General features: G+C 43.5%; 1 protein-coding gene across 2 annotated transcripts in view; it reads left to right on the forward strand.

Annotated features, from left to right (window-relative positions):
• lhpp (phospholysine phosphohistidine inorganic pyrophosphate phosphatase) overlaps window positions 1-18,340 on the forward strand; it is a 157,505-nt gene that overhangs the window by 29,354 nt on the left and 109,811 nt on the right. For both annotated transcript variants that reach the window (XM_078564853.1, XM_078564854.1), the window contains exons 3-4: window positions 3,936-4,089; window positions 10,623-10,686. In XM_078564853.1, coding sequence (XP_078420979.1) covers window positions 3,936-4,089; window positions 10,623-10,686 — 218 coding nt within the window. The remainder of the gene's footprint in view (window positions 1-3,935; window positions 4,090-10,622; window positions 10,687-18,340) is intronic.

Consider the following 18,340-nt stretch of genomic DNA (forward strand, 5'->3'; position numbering starts at 1 on the left):
CTCAGCACCTTCACTTTCCTCCACCTCCCCGGCCCCTCCACCAGAGCCCTCGTCTGCTGCATGTGTGCCAATGCCCGTGCAGAGAGGCAGAGGCTGCAGTCTGAAGGAGTGCCTGCATGACGAGGCAGGCCACCACATTCCCCACTGCTGTTTATGCAGAGAAGTGAGCGGCCTGCTTCCACCTCCTCTGAGCCAACAGGGATGGCACTTCATAGGAGTGTATGAGAGGGAAGGGCACCGTCTCGCCTAGAGCGCGAATGGATTCACCATGGTTACACTTTTCACATTGTATATTACATTTGAGCACTTCTTTAACTTATTTACTTACACTTGTACACTAGAGAGCTCACAAAGAATGGAAACATTATGAAGGCAGTTCTTACCAGTAATAAGGAGGGCGGTCCATCTCAACATGCCCTCTTACGGGATCAAGGTTGTCAGCTGACTTGTGGTGCTTTGGAGGGCTTCTTCCTTCTCTGCTGTATCACGTAAGATTCCAAAGGTTAAAAGCTCAAGTACTAGATGCTCCTCATATCTTTCATTGTCCATCCAAGCTTGACTTTAAGGGAGGCTCAATGATCAGACTGCATGAACAGATGTTGGGCAGCAGGCACATCTCAAGCATGAGTGCTGGGTGCAAGGCCTTCATCTGCACTGCAGTGTTACACATTGGCCTGGGTGGAGGCAGAACAGCTCGAGAGGCCATGTATTGTGCAGGTAATATTGGTTGTCTGCTGTGCCCATTACTTTGGCTGTGTTCGCATTCCAAGTGTCACAGGGTGTGCTTTGTGTGGTACACAGAGGTATACAGAGGTTAGGAATGTTGCATGTGGTGCCCACGTCAGAAACTGGGCCATTGGCCAGAATGGATGGTGCACAAGTTCTTTCAGAGAGCTGTTGTGCAGAGCTTTGGGCTCATTATGTGCGAGATGCCTTATCTGCTTGTATGCAACTAACAATCCTATCAGCGTTTATAGGGTTTGAAGTCTGACGTTGTCTAACTATCAGTATTGTGGGCATGGTTTGATTATGGACAATTTGGAATCATGGGTCCCTCATTTACAGTCTTTGGTGTTTATGTGAGGGGGCCAGGTTATGAATGACTTATACCAAGTATGTTTATAATACAATGAGGCCCTTGGTTATGATGGTGAGGGTTTCAGCCATATGATTGTGACTGAGTCCAACTCATTGATGTTTATTCTCTCCTTCCTGGGCGATTGGCAATCCCTTGAGTAATTGTGGAGTTATCGTACAAGGTTCTTTAGGTGGAAGTATGTCACCAGGGACTGGCTGATGACAATTGTGATATCTGAGGACCCTATGAGAATCTATTTTGCACAAGAACCCACCTGGTGATGGCCCCCCCCAGCACAGAGTCAGCCCTGACTATATGGCCATGCCTCCCAGCTGCTCTGTCATTGGCAGCCTCCTCATCCATTTCAGAATCTTCTGAATGGACAGAGGTTACTTCATCTTCCTCATCCTCCTCTTCAGAGGTTGGAGCTCTGCCCATGGAATCGTCATCATCGATTTGTAAGCCCCCCTGCTGCGCAATATGCCACAACACTACCATTCTTGATAACCTTGCTGGGGCATACTGCAGAGCTCCACCCGAGCAAAGGTGCATCTGAAGGGCATCATTAAAATCCCAATTGTCTTCTCCATGGTACACCTAATGACAACATGGCTGCTGCTGTGGTTGCGCTCTGCCTCCCTTTGTGGGGTCCTAAAAGGAGTCATTATCCAACTATTTAATACTGGTCATCTGCTGTGCCCATTACTTTGGCTGTTTGTTCCCTAGAAGCAAACCAAGGATCTGTGTTGGTGGCTAAAATAGCTGAGGGAGTTGGGAACTCCTTAGTATGAAGGAGTTGTAACAGCTGCCAGGGAACCTTGTACACACATGAAGGAAGACCTTGTTGTGGTCACAAACTACCTGGTACATTGAGCGAGTGGAAAGACTTCTGTTTGACAAAGGTGTCCGCATGTTGAGTTGGGGCCTTTACAGCAATATGGTGTAATCAGTAACACCCTGTACTTGAGGGAAGCCTGCTAATTGAGCAAAGGCTGTGGCTCTCTGCGTCTGAGATGCCAAATCTACAGAGAAATTAATGTGATCCCCACACGAGCAAACAGGGTATTAGTTACAGTCTTAATGTAGCTGTGTGCTGCTGACTGGGATATACCAGTCAGGTCTCCTGATGATCCCCGGAAAGATCCTGAGGCATCAAAGTTAAGGGTGACGGTCACCTCCATAGGCTCTGGCAGGGCATGCGGGTGGATGGATTGTGGCTCGAGCTGCTGCTGGACCATGCGACATATGTCTGTCACCACCTCACGGCTTAGCCTCAGTCACCTTCAACACTCTGGCCTCTGGCTGCTCATGGTGACTGGCTTCTATGACCTCTATATGCAAGGGTGCCATGCTCACCTTCTGTGCAACTTCGCACAAAATGCCATGCGCCCTTCACCAGGACAAAGCTCTTCCTGGCATTTGGGTGCACAAATCGGTAAGGGCAAAAATAATTGCCCTGTGGGACCAGGAGCCCCACCTTCCTACTACCTTGGGTTACGGGAAGACAGTTGGAATTTTCTTTTGTGCCACTTCTGGGGCTGTGAGTAAAATTTTAAGGCAAATTCCATGTGGGTCCTCGGCTATCCAAAGAAATATGCCAAGTTCAGACCTGTTCTTTACCAGGTCTACTTTTCACACTTGGGGATCCACACTCCTGGGTTACCAAAATCAGACCAGAGTGGAGGCAGCTGCTGATTTAAATTGCTAGCTGGCTCCGTAAAACACTTTTGCATGAAACGTGTCCCACCCCGACAAAAATGGGAAGTGCCATATTCGCAGGCAGGGCTTATGATTTTCAGGCAGCTCTGCTATTTTTGCCACGATGGAGAGATTATTTGTCGTGGTGAAAATCTGGGATCTAGTTCAACGTTTCGCAACCGGATTCGCATCTCCGTCAGGAGACGAAAATCCAACCCTTTATGTCTGATTCAGAATGGTGTGTGCTTGGGAGGGAAGTTGGCACTTGTGGTGGGATGTCACTGCTCTTTGTCTTTTTGGTGGTATAAGTTATGGAACTGGAAGGTGCTGTTGAAGTAAGCCTGGTTGTCACTGCAATGTGGGACATTGTGTATGTGCTGGAGCGACAGTACACCTGGGGTGCATATTGAGTATAGTGGCAGGGATGTCATTGAAACGAACTGCACTGTCCTGGATGGTGTCAGACTTGAAAGTTGCAGCTGCACCCATCTAAGCAAGTGGTGAGCATTCCACCACATTCCTGATTTGAGGCTTCTATGTAGCAGCCTTTGAAGGGTCAGGAGACAAATCACTCGTCGCATCTCTGCACTTGTAGCCAGATTATTGATCTGGTTGGTCCTGTTGCCATTCTGGTCAATGACAACCTCTTAAGATATTGATGGTCAGGAGCTGGGTAGCGGTGCTTTTGATTGCCAAAGTTTGGACTTTTGTTATTATCGTTGATCATTGCCTGTCCTGGTTCAGTCAAAGCCCTCACCTTGTGCAGCTCTCATTGTAGGCTAGCATAGCTTGCTTCATTTTCAAATAGTCCAGCCCTTGTTTTGAAAAATACACCCAGCAACTGTGCCATGAGATTTTGTGCTTTGAATTTTTTTTTGAAGGACTATGTGTGTGCGTGTGTCGGCCTCTTTTAGATCATTTGCAGTTGAGGGTATCTCTTATTTCCTCCATCACCATTGCTAGGTATATGACTAAAGAAGTATTTGTAAGGATCTTGAAGGTGGTAGAAAACAGTTAACACGAGGTGTTACTAAATCTCCTGTAGTAGAGTTCGCATTGTAACCATTAATTCTTAACATTTGAAAATTGATCTAACAAATGAAACGGTAAAGCTGTGAGCACAGCATTTAATGTGATCCTCTCTTCAATTCAATTCTAGATCTTCTGCCAGAATTTAACCAGATTGACCAGTCGAATCCCAACTGTGTCGTGATTGGAGATGCTGCAGATAATTTTTCTTACAAGAACCTGAATGAGGCCTTTCAAGTTCTGATAGGCCTGGAAAAACCTGTCCTGCTATCTCTTGGCAGAGGGTAAGAGGCTTTTTACTGTTGGATACGAATGCCTTGAAATCCGCAAACATTTCCGCCATGTGAATAATTTAGTCTTAAATCGTGTAAATGGAGGAAAAATTAATGGGTCTCCCCTCATGAGATCTACGCTGAGAAATTAATTACCAAAGGTTATTCCAACAAAGCTCTAGTTTGGTTTCGGGTGTGTCATTGTGTAAGGGACAAGAATGTAAAGTTGTCACGTTCCATAATAATAATTCAGCCTTATATTTTAATTATTTTGTTAGTTTATTTCAAAAGGAACAAATGTATTGTAAGCTAAGATTTTGCTTCTTGGACTATCAATGCAGTCGGCTCTCCAGAAATGTGCGCCCTGACAGTTTTGAAATGGGGGATATTGTAATAAGTCTCTAATCAAGCTCCCATGATGCTCATAATCAGGAGTCAAAACCATGTGTTGTTTTCATGTCAAGTAGGACATTTGGGCTATCTGGAGGGAGGGGGTGACACAAGGGTGGGAGGAGTGAAAATGGCTGGGAAGGGGAAATTGGATACCTCTCTGGGAGGGTGGGAATAGCCCCATGAGGGCCAGAAAACTAGCCCAGTAAGGAAGACAGCTGAGCTGAGGGAGGATGGTTGATGAAAGATTTGAATAGGGAGAATCGTAGGCTTGCAAATATGCTGAATTCCACTTGGCACTAATATTTGTTGATTTGAGTTATACAGCTTGGGATGAAATCATGAATTCAGTATTTGAACTAATAAAGTGAATTTGGTCAGATTTGCTGGGGGTGAGCGGGCTCTTCTGGTTGCATTAACAATGCCTTAAATAAGTCATGGCATGCAGTGAATTAATAAGCCCATGAGTATGACCTAGCTGGAGAACTGACTGAACAATTTTTGCTTCTGGCTGCGTATGCAGTTGCAGGGAGGCAAGGCAACCAGTCAGCTCAGCATGGCAGACAGACTGAGATCTTTACTGTCTGAGGAGATTGTCAAATTTCTGTCCAACAGATAAAGTACAAAGTTAATTTTCTTAACTTTTTGCTAACACCTTGACATTTGAACAGATCAAAAGTCCACTGTTGTCATATCTGACAGAGTTTGGAACCCAAGCTAGTGCAGAGTCACCCAGTGGCAAGAACATGGAACTGCAGGGAGGCTCAAACCAGGTATTGCAATATGGGATTGTGCCTTCAAAACTCAGCCCTTCCCTTTCCCTTTACTTACATGGTCCATCACCGACTCATCTCTTCCTAGACGTTTCCTTTTCTTTTATTCTCTTACCTTTTTTCTTGACATCTATTATAAATGCACCAACTTTCTAGATACATTCCTTCCCATCCATTATTATGTAACAATTCCGTTCCCCCCTTCTAGGGAAGAAGAGGGCACTGTGGAGAAGGCTATAACCACAGCACTTACATTGTGCCTTGGTGAAGGCCAGTTAGGAATCAGGCTACTTCACTTCACTAAAGAAGCTAAGTTACCTGCTGCTACCACAACTGGAGCCTCAAGACCTGCCTGTGGCTGTTGAGGTCCTTGTGGGTCTTGCCTTTTATACAGTGGGCTCCTCCCAGGCTGATATCTCCCAGGTTTCTATTCATCACTGCACTGAGAAATCATCGAGGCTGATTGTGCTAACAGGGAAAGCTATATCACACTCCCAACGGACAGAGCCAAGCAGGATGAGAGCATTAGGCTTTTCTCACATTGCAGATGCCCCCAGGGCGCAAAAGGACAAAGACTGAAGCTCCAATGCCTTGCATACTTCCCACCACTATTCAGGTATCTTTCTCAGTAAAAAAAGAATCAATGGTCCAGTTTTTTTGGGACCACAGGCATCACTGCTCTGTGCCTGGTTTCCTGCCAACCGTCATGACTCATTCATTCTGCACCAGTGCTTTGTGCCACCTTAACTTCAACTAGGAGGTCAAGTCAAAAGCTGTTTTCTGTGTGAGAAAAGATATTCCCTCCAGACACGGCTCATGACTTCTCTCAGGAACTGGTGCCTAGCCACTGAGGTGGCCAGCAAGAGCGCTACGATGCCACCAGAAATATAACCGAGTAGAAAATTAGTGGGCTCGTGCAACATTATTATCGGTTGGGCTGTTTGGGAGGAGCTTTACAGTTACCCCTGACAATGTTTCCAGATTTAGAAACAGAGGAACATGGGTTTACTCATCTTTGCCTCAAACCATCCATACCCTTACCTAACAAAAATATATTGAAAATTTCAGCGGACCCAGATTCCACAACCATCTGGGGAGCACATTCTAGATTTCCACTGCCCTTTGGGTGAAAAGCATTTCCTGATTTCACTCCTAAATGACTTAGTTTAAGTTTATGAGTTACTTAAGTTTATAATCTAAGTTTATGATTATCCCCCCTTGGACATCCCCACGGGAGGGAAATGGTTTCTCTGTATCCACCTTAATGAATCCCTTAATCTTTTTAAAACCTTGATTTGATCATCTTTCAAGTTTCTGAATGCAAGGGAATACCAGCCAAACTTATGCAAAAGCCTTCATAATTTAACTCTTTAAACCCTATGGGGAGAATTTTTCCATTGTCGGGCGGGCACGTGCCCGACCTGAATGAGTGTAAGATGACCCGCGATGACATCGGACGAGCATCCCAATGTCATCGCGCACTCGTGCGATATTTCGGTCAGCAGGTGCGCGCGGGAGGTGACAGCGCGCCTGCCGACAATTTAAAAGGCCTAATTAAGGCCATTAACAATCCAAATGATTTAAACTTTTCACTTCCGGTTGGCGGCAGGCGAAAAGGCCAGGCGGCCTTTGCATTTTTTGTGAAACCTCAACCTCAGGCAGGATGTGGTTTTGATCCAGCATTTAAAAAAAAAATTCCATCCTAATTTCTAACACGTCACTGCTCATGTGACATGAGGGGACATGTTTTTTAACATCTTGCAATGCTTTATTTTTAATTTTCAAAACTGTTCATCTCCCTGAGGGAGCTTTTCCATGGCGCACCCGTGTGTCCGTGTGAAATTGCGCGCTCGCTCTCCTCTTCCCCCCCACCCCCCCCCAGCTGCACAGGCAGTGTTGAGCGCTGCCGCACGTGTTTCATGCTGGGCGGCCCTTAATTGCCCCGCCAGCATAAAATCGCGGTCTACCCCGATCGCGTGTGGTGGTCGGCTTCTCGACCTCTCTCACCCACCCTCACTGAGCCCACCCAGCGAGGGCAAAATTTACCCCTGGTATTTGTTGGTATTGTGCTGCATTCTGCATAACTTTGTGATACTTAGGGACCAGTCCTTACTACCACATGGGCAGTATGAAGTGCACAAAGAGGACAAAGAGCAGGAGCCATATCAACTGTGTCAATTACCATGCCTCTATGTGGGAATATGAAGTCCGCAGCAATTTACATGAATTGTACCTGCGATTACTTCAGGTTTTTGAAATACTAAATCTTTGATTGCAGTCGTTCATCAGTGTCAAGTTATTGATCTGAAGAAAGCCAAATTATTTGATCTGTGGCTGTCTGTGGGAAAGCACACCTGCATGATCTAATAATCGGTTGGGAAGTTCTGTTGTCCACTGTTGAGGTTAAATTAATAATCTTTCTTCTGCACTGTGGAGAATGGTGTTTTTGTCTCTGGCATTCCAGTTTTAAAAAAAAGAGCACCTCATATATAAATGAAGTGGACATCTCAAAAGCACTGTACAGCCAATGAAGTACTTCTGAAGTGTAATTACAGTTCTAATTTTGGAAATGTGGCAGCCAACAGCCATTTGTGCACAGCAGACTCCCACAGACAGCATGTGACAGTGACTGGATAATGTGCTTTTTGTGGCATCAATTGAGGGATAAATATTGACCAGGACACCGGGAATAACTCCCCTCCCCTTTGAAATGGCGCCATGGGATCTTGTACATCCACCTGAAAAGGCAGACAGGGCTACAGCTTAACACCTCATCTGAAAAATGGCACTTTGACAGTGCAGCACTCCCACAGAACTGTACAGGAGTGTCAGCCGTGATTTTTGTGCTCAAGCTCTGGAATGGGACTTGAAACCACAACCTTTACAAGTTTCCTTGCAAGTGTCATCTGCCCCTGCACGATAGAGGTGAAATGAAACTCTGCAGATCAGAGAGAGATCGCGTACTGACCATCACAACCTCTGTTTAAAAATAAAAAGCAAATATGTTCAGCTATTTGATTTCCCACCATTTGGATGGGCTAAATTGTGTGGTGTGCAACTTGTGGTGCAGAATGACTCTGTATTGAGGTGATGGTGAATGTTGTGGTATATTAAACATTTGCATGTTCTGCCGGTGGAGGTAGATTTCAGATCATGAAAGCTGTGGATGAACGTATAGAAACCCCATAAGATTGTAAAATTTGGGAGAAAGCTCTAGTTTTGACAAGGGTAATGCCACTATTGTTCAAACATTGCTCCTTGGAATAGGAAGGAAATATCAGAGAGAGTGATAAGTAGAAGGTGGGAAGAAAGGAAAGAAAGGACACTATCTAGCCAGTCAACTGCAAGTTGTCAAGTCACATTTATCAAGGGGAAAAAAGGGAGAAAAATAACAAGAAAGGGTGGACAGTTGCTCACAAAAATATTCCATTGTTGGAAGTTTTTAATAATAATCCATAATTCAAATTCCTTTGTCATAGGCACTAAAGCATAATCACCCGCTGTAAAATCACTCAGTAGAGAAGTAATGTTTATGCAAACATGGATACGGTATATATCTAGGTTGACAAAAATACAATGTGACTCCAGAATGAAGTCAAAATTGGCAAGGCAGACCTATACTATAGTCAGTAAATGAGAAGTTAAAAGTTATGCCAGCATGACAGAATTACTTAGGGAGTCTCCTCTAAATGTATTGATTTACATTCAGCATCTATTTTAGATGGGATATGGAATTGGTAGTGTAATTTCTCCAGTCATGCCAGTGTCAGAAAATTAAGCTGCTTACCCTAGTCTATGGAAGGTTAACGGTTGCGCAAGCAGAGGTCAAGTGGTCATTTGAGAGAGAGGCTTTGATGTATAATTGAAAATGGCAGAAAGATAAACCATAAAACCATGTCCGACCATGTTGCGCATTTCTCATCTGCTGTCGGAGATCTTAATGCAGTCCATCTGGCATGGAGCAGAAATAGTTCTGAAAAAATGATTTGCTCAATAATTCTGTCACTCAGCTGACATTATCTGCTTGAGTGAAGGTGAATTACATTTAAGTGAGAGAACAATATGAATTATTTTTTTAGAAGTTTATTTAGCTTGCAATAGATTGAAAGTCATTTAATATTTCATCCCCTACCCATTAACCTACAGATTTTCCTCATGCTTTTGTCTCTACTGCAGGGTTACTCTGAAAGACTTCATGGAACAATGTGCTCTTCATATTGGCAATGAAATATTTGATCACTTTTGTTTTTCTTAATGTGCATGTCCTAACATAGAGGAGGAGGCTATTTAGCCCATTGTGTCCCACCTGGGGCTAACTCCATGTTGGAGTTAAAAAATAGAATCATAGAATGGTTACAGCATAGAAGGAGGCCATTCAGCCCATCGTGTCCATGCCAGCTTTCTGCAAAAGCAGTTCAGTTAGTCCCACCCCTTTCCCATTGTCATGCAAAATTCTTCCTCTTCAAGTGCTTATCCAATTCCCTTTTGAAAGCCACGATTGAATCTGCCTCCACCACACTCTCAGACAGTGCATTCCAGATCCTAAACACTCGCTGCATAAAAAAAGTTTTTCTTCATTTATCCAAAGGTCGTTTTGCCATTCACCTTAAATTTGTGGCCTTTGGCTTGTGACTCTGGCCAATTGGAACAGTTTCTCCCTATCTACTCTGTCTAGACCCTTCACGGTTTTGAACACGTCTATCAAATCTTCTCTCAACCTTCTCTAAAGAGAACAACCCCAGCTTCTCCACATTACTGAAGTCCTTCATCCCTGGAACCATTTTCGTGAATTTTTTCTGAAGCTTTCAAATCTTTCCTAAACAGCGATGTCCAGAATTGGACACAGTACTCCATTTGAAACCAAACCAGTGTTTTTATAAATGTTCAGCATAGCTTGCTTGCGTTTTGAATTCTGTGTTTCTATTTATAAAGCCCAGGACCCCGTATGCCTTCTTAACACTTTCTCATTCTACCTTGCCACCTTCAACGGCTTGGGCCCATGTACCTCCAGGTTTCTCTGTTCCTGGACACCCTTTAGAATCGTACTGTTTATTTTATATTGCCTCTCCTCATTCTACCTGCCAAAATGCATCACTTCACACTTCTCTGCATTGGAAGGAATTATTTTCTGCTATCATAAATCTCCTCTTCGACAAGATTTGTAAGGTTGAAGCGTGTTAGTCCCTCACCATGTAATTATGTCATAGTTGTAACCTATTACTCAGTTTCATCACTAGTCGAGAAACCACACAAGATGCCCTCTCTGACATGCTGGATGCTTTGGCTAAGCACTCTGTATCCTTCCAAAAGACGTCTTGCAAAATGGCCTATATATATTTGATGATACTTATCTCTACATTTCTTCATGTTTCCATACTCTAGGCGATATTATAAGGAAACGGATGGGATGAAACTTGATGTTGGAGTTTACATGAAAGCATTAGAGGTATTAGAATGCTTATGCTAAATCTTCCTTTTCTATTCTGGGAATATTATGGCATTGAATAATATCATATTATACCTCAAAAATATTAAATTTTTTGCCTAGTATTCCAGTATTTTTAAATTAAAATGTAACCAGGTCACCATTTGGAATGAGACATACACAACACTTTGAAAACTCTACAACTCCAAAATTGGATCATATACATACAGAGACCCAGATTCTTGCCACGACAGAGAGCCTCTCCATCATGGTGGAAGTGGGCGAAAATCTTAAGTCCTGCCCCCAAACACGGCTCTTCATATTTTCGTGGGGGCGGGAATGGGGGCAGGGCATGTTTTACGCAAGCACATTTCACGGAGGCAGCTGGCCATTAAAACCTTTGCTGCCTCCAATCAAGTCAAGAATTTTGGTAGCGCAGGAATGTGAAACCCGAAGTGTGGTAAGAGCAGGTCTGGACTTTGTGGATTCGTTTGGATAGCCAGGGTACCCTTTTGGACAGATAAGATACCCTTTGAATCTGGTCCCAGGACACTTTTGGGGGAAAGTAAGATGCCCTTTGAGGTAGGTCAGGTTCTCTTTGGAATTATTAAAAGTAGGCATAGATGTGCATAAATAGTGTATAAACTCATTAGTGTCAAGCTCATTGGAACTGTCAAAGGGACCTGTCAATACTGTCAGAAAGATCTTTTGTTTTATTCAATCATGGGCTGTGGGCATTGCTGTCAAGGCCAGCATTTATTTCCCATCCCTAATTGTTATTGAGAAGGTGATGGTGAGCTGCCTTTTTGAACCGCTGCAGCCCATGTGGTGTAGGTACACCCATAGTGCTGTTAGGGAGGGAGTTCCAGGATTTTGACCTAGCCGACCGTGAAGGAATGGCGATATATTTCCAAGTCAGGATGGTGACAGGCCTGGAGGGGAACTTCCAGGTTGTGGTGTTTCCATGTACCTGCGACCCTTGTTCTTCTAGACGGTAGAGGTCGTGGATTTGAAAGGTGCTATTGAAGGAGCCTTGGTGAATTTCTACAGTGCGTCATGTAGATGGTACATACTGCTGCCACTGTGCATCGGTAGTGGAGGCAGTGGATGTTTATGGATAGGGTGCCAATCAAGCGGGCTGCTTCATCCTGGATGGTGTCAAGCTTCTTGAGTGTTGTTGGAGCTGCACTCATCCAGGCAAGTGGAGGGTATTCCATCATGCTGCTGACTTGTGCCTTGTAGATGGTGGACAGGCTTTAGAGAGTCAGGAGGTGAGTTACTCACCACAGGATTCCTAGCCTCTGACTTGCTCTTGTAGCCACAGTATTTATATGGCTAGTCCAGTTCAGTTTCTGATTAATGGTAACCCCAGGATGTTGATAGTGGGGGATTCAGTGATAGTAATGCCATTGAATGTCAAGTGGCGATGATTAGATTCTCTCTTGTTACAGATGATCATTACCTGGCACTTGTATGGTGCAAATGTTACTTGCCACTTGTCAGCCCAAGCTTGGATATTGTCCAGGTTTTGCTACATTTGGGCTTGGACTGCTTCAGTACCTGAGGAGTCGCAAATGGTGCTGAACATAATGCAATCATCAGCGAACATCCCCACTTCTGACATTATGGTGGAAGGAAGGTTATTGATGAAGCAGCTGAAGATGGTTGGAGCTAGGATACTACCCTGAGGAACTCCTGCAGTGACGTTCTGGAACTGAGACGATTGATCTCCAACAAGCACAACCATTTCCCTTTGTGCTAGGTATAACTCCAACCAGTAGAGAGTTTTTCCCCTGATTGCCATTGACTCCAGTTTTACTAGGGCTCCATGATGCCACTCTCGGTCAAATGCTGCCTTGAAGTCAAGGGCGGTCACTCTCACCTCACCTCTGGAGTTCAGCTCTTTTGTCCATGTTTGAACCAAGGCTATAATGAGGGACCTGTCAAAAGTGTCAAGGTGTTTAAAAGTCCTGCCCTTTAAATCATTGAAAAAAAAATGTCTGCAGTTTTTTTAAAAAAAGATTGCTTGCTATTTTACTCTGTCAGTTGACATCAGCCTGAGGATTTTCATTACTGATTTGGTACTGCCTGACTGATTTCACAACCATCCATGATACAGTAGGGTGCCTGACATTTCCATTTGATTGACAGCTACAAGTGGTTATAGACTCTTTGATGTGGCACTATGAATTTCAATGCTTAGTTGTTACAGGGAATTGTACACTAGAATTAAATATTTGTTTATATAAGGCTTTATTTAGTTGAAGGAATGTAAATGTAGTAAATAGGTTTTTTAAATGAAAGTTTTTATTTGAATATAGTGAAGTCTGCAATAGACACCTAGAACTTTATTTTATTTTATCTCATCTCCGCACGGGTCCTGAGGTCTGCCCATGGTGAATACTAGGTAAGTTGGCATGGTGGGTTTAAGGGGAAAGGGTGGTGGGTGGGGGCGCATGGATTGGCAAGAGTTAGCACTAAGTTGTTATAGAGGCTATAAAGGGCTAGGGGAGTGGGTGGAGGGGCATAGGTTGGCATGGAGGGTATGAGAGGCCATGGGAGGTGAATGAAGAGGCATAGGTTAGTAAGGAGGGTATGAGGGGTCGTAGGGGTTGTTTGGGGGCATACCTTGGCATGGGGGGAGGCATGAGGAGCCGTAGGAGTGGATGGGGAGCATGAGGTGGTATTGGTTGGAATGGATGGGGTATGGGAGTGTGTGGGGAGATTGAGAGGGTGTGAGGACTGACGGGATATTTCATGTTTTATACTTTATTTTTGATCTTTGGACACAGTGCCCGATCCCCAGGCAGGCCTCCACACCCAGCGGCCTCTTTAGTTCTTCCCAGGTCTCCTGCCCCAACTTCTAATCCAGCCTTCCGCCTCCAGACCAAAAATCCGATGTCCGGGCATCGATTCTTTAAAGGTCAGGTTTGCGAAGCCTGGAATTCCCCCCTCTCTGCACACCCATCCCGGGGGCGAAACCCTGGGCCAGAGTATGAAGAATGTAAATTACCAGAAAAGTTCAACTGAATCTGTTCCTAATGCACATATTAATTGTGTGTTTCATTTGTTCATATAATTTTTGAAATGCACATTTTTTCCTTGCTATGCTTCTTCCAAGTTGTCTCTTCCCTCTCTCCAGTGTGTTGTATCTTTCAAGATATGGCTTCAAATATGCCCGTCAGCACCTCTGCCGTTCACCAAGTGACTCGGTACATTTGTGAAGTTTGCCAAGATACGTAACTGTAGGGTGCATCATAATTTTAGTTCAATTGTGCCCTCAACTGACATTCAGAAATGTGCATAACAGTCAGAAATAGGAGCACATAACACCCCTGTCACCATCTGGACAGAGGTCAGCTCATTCAGCAGAAACTGAGAATGGAATCCAGAGCTTTCCCTGTCTGTGCAGCTCAGCTACTTCCAGATAAACTCCCAATAGGAGAGTCTTCATTGGGACACCATTGACTTTCGTCGTTTGATAGTACAGAACTCCAGTATTGCTGAAAAAAGAGACATGCTATCAAAGCTTTCATCTTGCACTCATCAGGATAGCTCGCAAGAAATGACCAACTGTAACGGGGGAGCAACAATTTCTATTGCACGAGAAAAGTGTGCAAGTTGGTTGGCAACTGGACTCTGATTGGTGAAGGCGTTGCCATGGAGAATGCAGCATGAAACAGTTAGCTGCCCAGCTTTGCTCAAATTCAAACCGGCAGGTCGACTCTGATTGGTCAAGGCATTGCCCTGGAGAATGAACCAGGGAATGACTGTTCCCTGAGCTTTTGTTTAGATGAAAAAGGTGCAAAGTGTGCACATGTTCCTTCTGTTGGCAAAGGACAGAGCCCTGTGTGTGAATATATGTGGCTTCTAGCATGTGTAAGTGAGCTACACCATGAGCCTGACTGACAACCTTAAATTGATTTTCAGTGTAATTCTGAGCACGATCAGGATTTAAGATTGCGGTTCACTAGGGAAATCCAAAGGGAAATCTTCAAGATCAGACAGAGGATATGGCTAAAGTATTACACCTTGCATTTGGTTCAGTTCCAATGGAAAAGATAGAGTGAATACATAGAAGAATTGTTCGGCGATGGCAAAGGACCTCGACCACCAATCAAAAATGAAGACATAGGCACAGAAACTTTGCGAGGAGAAGTGAAACTTGTGCTGAAGAAGATAAAGAATTGGGAAGGCATTGGGAGCAGATGAAATAACAAAAGAGATTATTGAAGCAACAGGACAGCTAGGAATTGAAAAACTGAACTACCACACTGGCGTTATCCCTGAAGATCTAACTAAGTCTGTTTATATTGCTTTGCCAAAGAAACCTGGGGCAGTAGGATGCAAGATACTTCAAACAATCAGCCTAATCAGTCATGTAGTAAAGATCATCCTCAGAATCCTAATGTCCAGAGTTAGAGAGAAAATTAAATCAGAGATTTCAGACACTCATTGTGGCTTTGTAGAAGATAAATGGACATGAAATGCAATCTAACTAAAATAGAAAAAGCCATTGAAATGCAAAACAACCTTTACCTATGTTTTATTGATTATAGTAAAGCATTTGATAAAGTCCAACACAATCATCTTGTTAAGATGCTGGAGTACATCAACATCGATGGTAAAAATCTTTGATTTGTCAGGAATATTTACTGCAATTAGGTAGCGATAATCAGCTATGAGAACCAAATTAGTGATTGGAAAGCGATCAAAAGATGGGTTAGACAAGGCTGCGTTCTCACTGCACTGATTCTCCCTATACCGTGAATACATTCTCGGAGGAATTGAAGGGATTTCAAGGTTGGAGGGAGCGTCATCAATACAATCTGTACTTAGAGCAACAAATGATGAAGACTTGCAAAAATTAATCAATACAGTCATAAAGGAAAGTGGTAGATACAGGTTTACACTCAACTGCAAAGTACGCTATGGTAATGACAAAGAAAAAGGGCATTTGAATATGCAACATCACAGTAAATAGAAGCAAGTTAGAAAATGTCAATCAAAGCAACTATCTAGGAAGCACAGTAACATTCTATGTCAAAAGCAGTACTGAAATCTGACAGGCTAAAAGTGTTTTCACAAAATTAAGCAACATTCCAAGAAATATCAGCTGGAGTCTTAAAACGAGAATCTGTGTACTAAAATGTTATGCCTGTCAATAATGAATTATGGATGTGAACCTTGGAGCATTGGGAAAGAGGAAGAAAAGAAAGTAAATCTGACGCTTAAGAAGGATCCTAACGGTAAGCTGGGTGGAGAAAAGAATGAAGTGCTGAATGAGGCCGGAACAACAAGAGAACTCTTAAATAATATTGAAAGAAAACAAATGGAGTCCTGTGGAGCAGAGTTGGATTGCCTAACCACCACCAGAAGGATTAACTAACGAAGCGCAAGAGGCGGACAGTGAAGGATGCAGCTAGACAACATTGAAGACGGGTTTAACCTGAACTCCAGCAATAAGGTCACCCACTGTTGCTGTGGCCGGAAAGTTTGGAAGACTGTGCTTGCCTATGCTACTTGGCGTGGCGCTTAAATGATGATGACCTTGCATTTGTCTTCACAAAGGAAGCAAATGATGTGAAGGCTACACTAAAAACAAAAGGGAGTTATAGACAGGATAACGATAGAGAAGGCATGGTAAAAAGATTAGCCTTACTGAAAGTTGATAAGTCATCTGGTCCAGATGGAATGCATGCTTGGTTGCAGAAAGAAACAAAGGTAGAAATAGCAGAGGCATTGGTCACAATCTTTCAATCCTCATTAGATACAGGAGTAGTGCCGAAGGACTGGGGGAGTTGCTGATTATAATATCGCTATTCAAGAAAGGGGAGTGGGTGTACTAGGAAACTACAGGCCGGACAGCCTAACATCGATGGTGGGGAAGTTATTGGAAACTGTTATCAGGGACAAAATAAGTTTTCATTTGGAAAGCCATGGATTTGTTAAAGACAAACTGTGTCTGACTAATTTGATTGAATTCTTGATTGAAGTAACAGCGAAAGTTGATTATGGTAGTACAGCAGATGTTATATATATATGGACTTTTGGAAGGCATGCGACAAAGTGCCTTACAGGAGACTTATTAATAAGATGGAAGACAATGGAACCAAGGGGAAAGTGGTAGTAAGGATATAAAATTGGCTCAATGACGAGAAGCAAAGGGTGGTGGCTGAGTGTTTTTCTGACTGGGGAGCATTTAACAGTAGCGCTCCCCAAGAGTCTGTTTTGGATTCATTACTCTTTTCAATTTTTATAAGAAACCTTATCTTAAGTGTAGGGAACAACTTTATAAAGTTTGCAGATGACACAAAATTTGGCAAAGTAGTAGATGGTGGTGACGATATCTACAGGCTTCAGGATGACCTTGACAGGATGGTGGAATGGGCAGAAACACGGCAGGCAGAGTTCAATGCTGAGAAATATGAAGTAATGCAATTTCACTTCAGGACAAATGTAAGGGCCTTAGAAAGGATGCAGAAGAGGCTTACTAGGATGATACCGGGGATAAGGGACTTCAGTTATGAGAATAGGTTGAAAAAGGACCTTTTTTTTGGACAACAAAGGTGAAGACAAGATAGAGGGTTTTCATGATGATGAGCGGTTTTGATGGAGTAAACAGAGGAAAACTCTTCTTTATGACAATGGGCCAGTAACCAGAGATCATAGATTTGAAATCATTGGTGGAAAATCTAAAGAGGACATGAGATTTTTTTTCACTGAATTGACAGAATCTGGAGTGCTGTACTAGAATGGAAGCTCATTCCATCAATATTTTTAAAAGGTACTTGAGGATGAGGGACTTACAGGGTCATGGACAAAAGCAGGGAAATGAGACCAAACAGGACTGCTCTTTAAAAGAGTCGGCTGGTACGGTCAGCCGAATGGCCTTGTGCTGTGCTATACGTTTCCATTATCCTATGAATTCAGCAACATAGAATTGTGGTGTGCGTTATAACTAAGTTTTCATAAAATTGCAAAAACCATCTCTTTCACAAGATCAGCATATGCCCTTATTTCTACAGAAGTACATTGTCTGGGCATAGGGATGAAGGGGGGCGGGGGCGGGGGCGGGTGTTGCGGTTAGCTAGATTGCTAGTGTGTGGTTCAGAATAACCCCAACAGTCAATCCACATCCTGGCTGAGGGTCTCTCTCCTCACCCTGTCCCATAGCAAAATCACGGCATAAACCATTGTTCAGTGGCCCTCGAATAATCAAAGGTGCCCCCTAGAGAAGAAGAAGCACATTATTTATCTTAGTGTGCCAATACATCTCAGCCAAGAGTTTGCTAAATAAATAATAGCTTCAACCCTAGAATTAGGCTCCCTTTGCTGGTTGCATATGGAATTATGTAGTTGGCTGAAAGCATGACACTGATATGAATGGTCTTGCCAGAAACAACATCAAGTGCTTCTTACTTGAATTGATATTTGTGTTATTGAATGTCTTATAAAGTGAGATAATTATAAGAAAAGGCACACATGCAAATGGAGTGAATGTCAGGATAAAAATGGTAAAAACTGGCAGGCTCCCATTTTTCACTTCCATTCGCTTCTGTGATGCATGAGACATAATGGGCTGGATTTTCATCCTCGAGGCAGGTGGCGGGAGTTGGGAAAATTCCTGTATTCACCCCCACCCCACCCTCCAGCCTGCCTCAGGAGAAAGTGC

This window comes from Cetorhinus maximus, chromosome 20 (genome assembly GCF_964194155.1).
Source record: "Cetorhinus maximus chromosome 20, sCetMax3.hap1.1, whole genome shotgun sequence".
Lineage (NCBI taxonomy): Eukaryota > Metazoa > Chordata > Chondrichthyes > Lamniformes > Cetorhinidae > Cetorhinus > Cetorhinus maximus.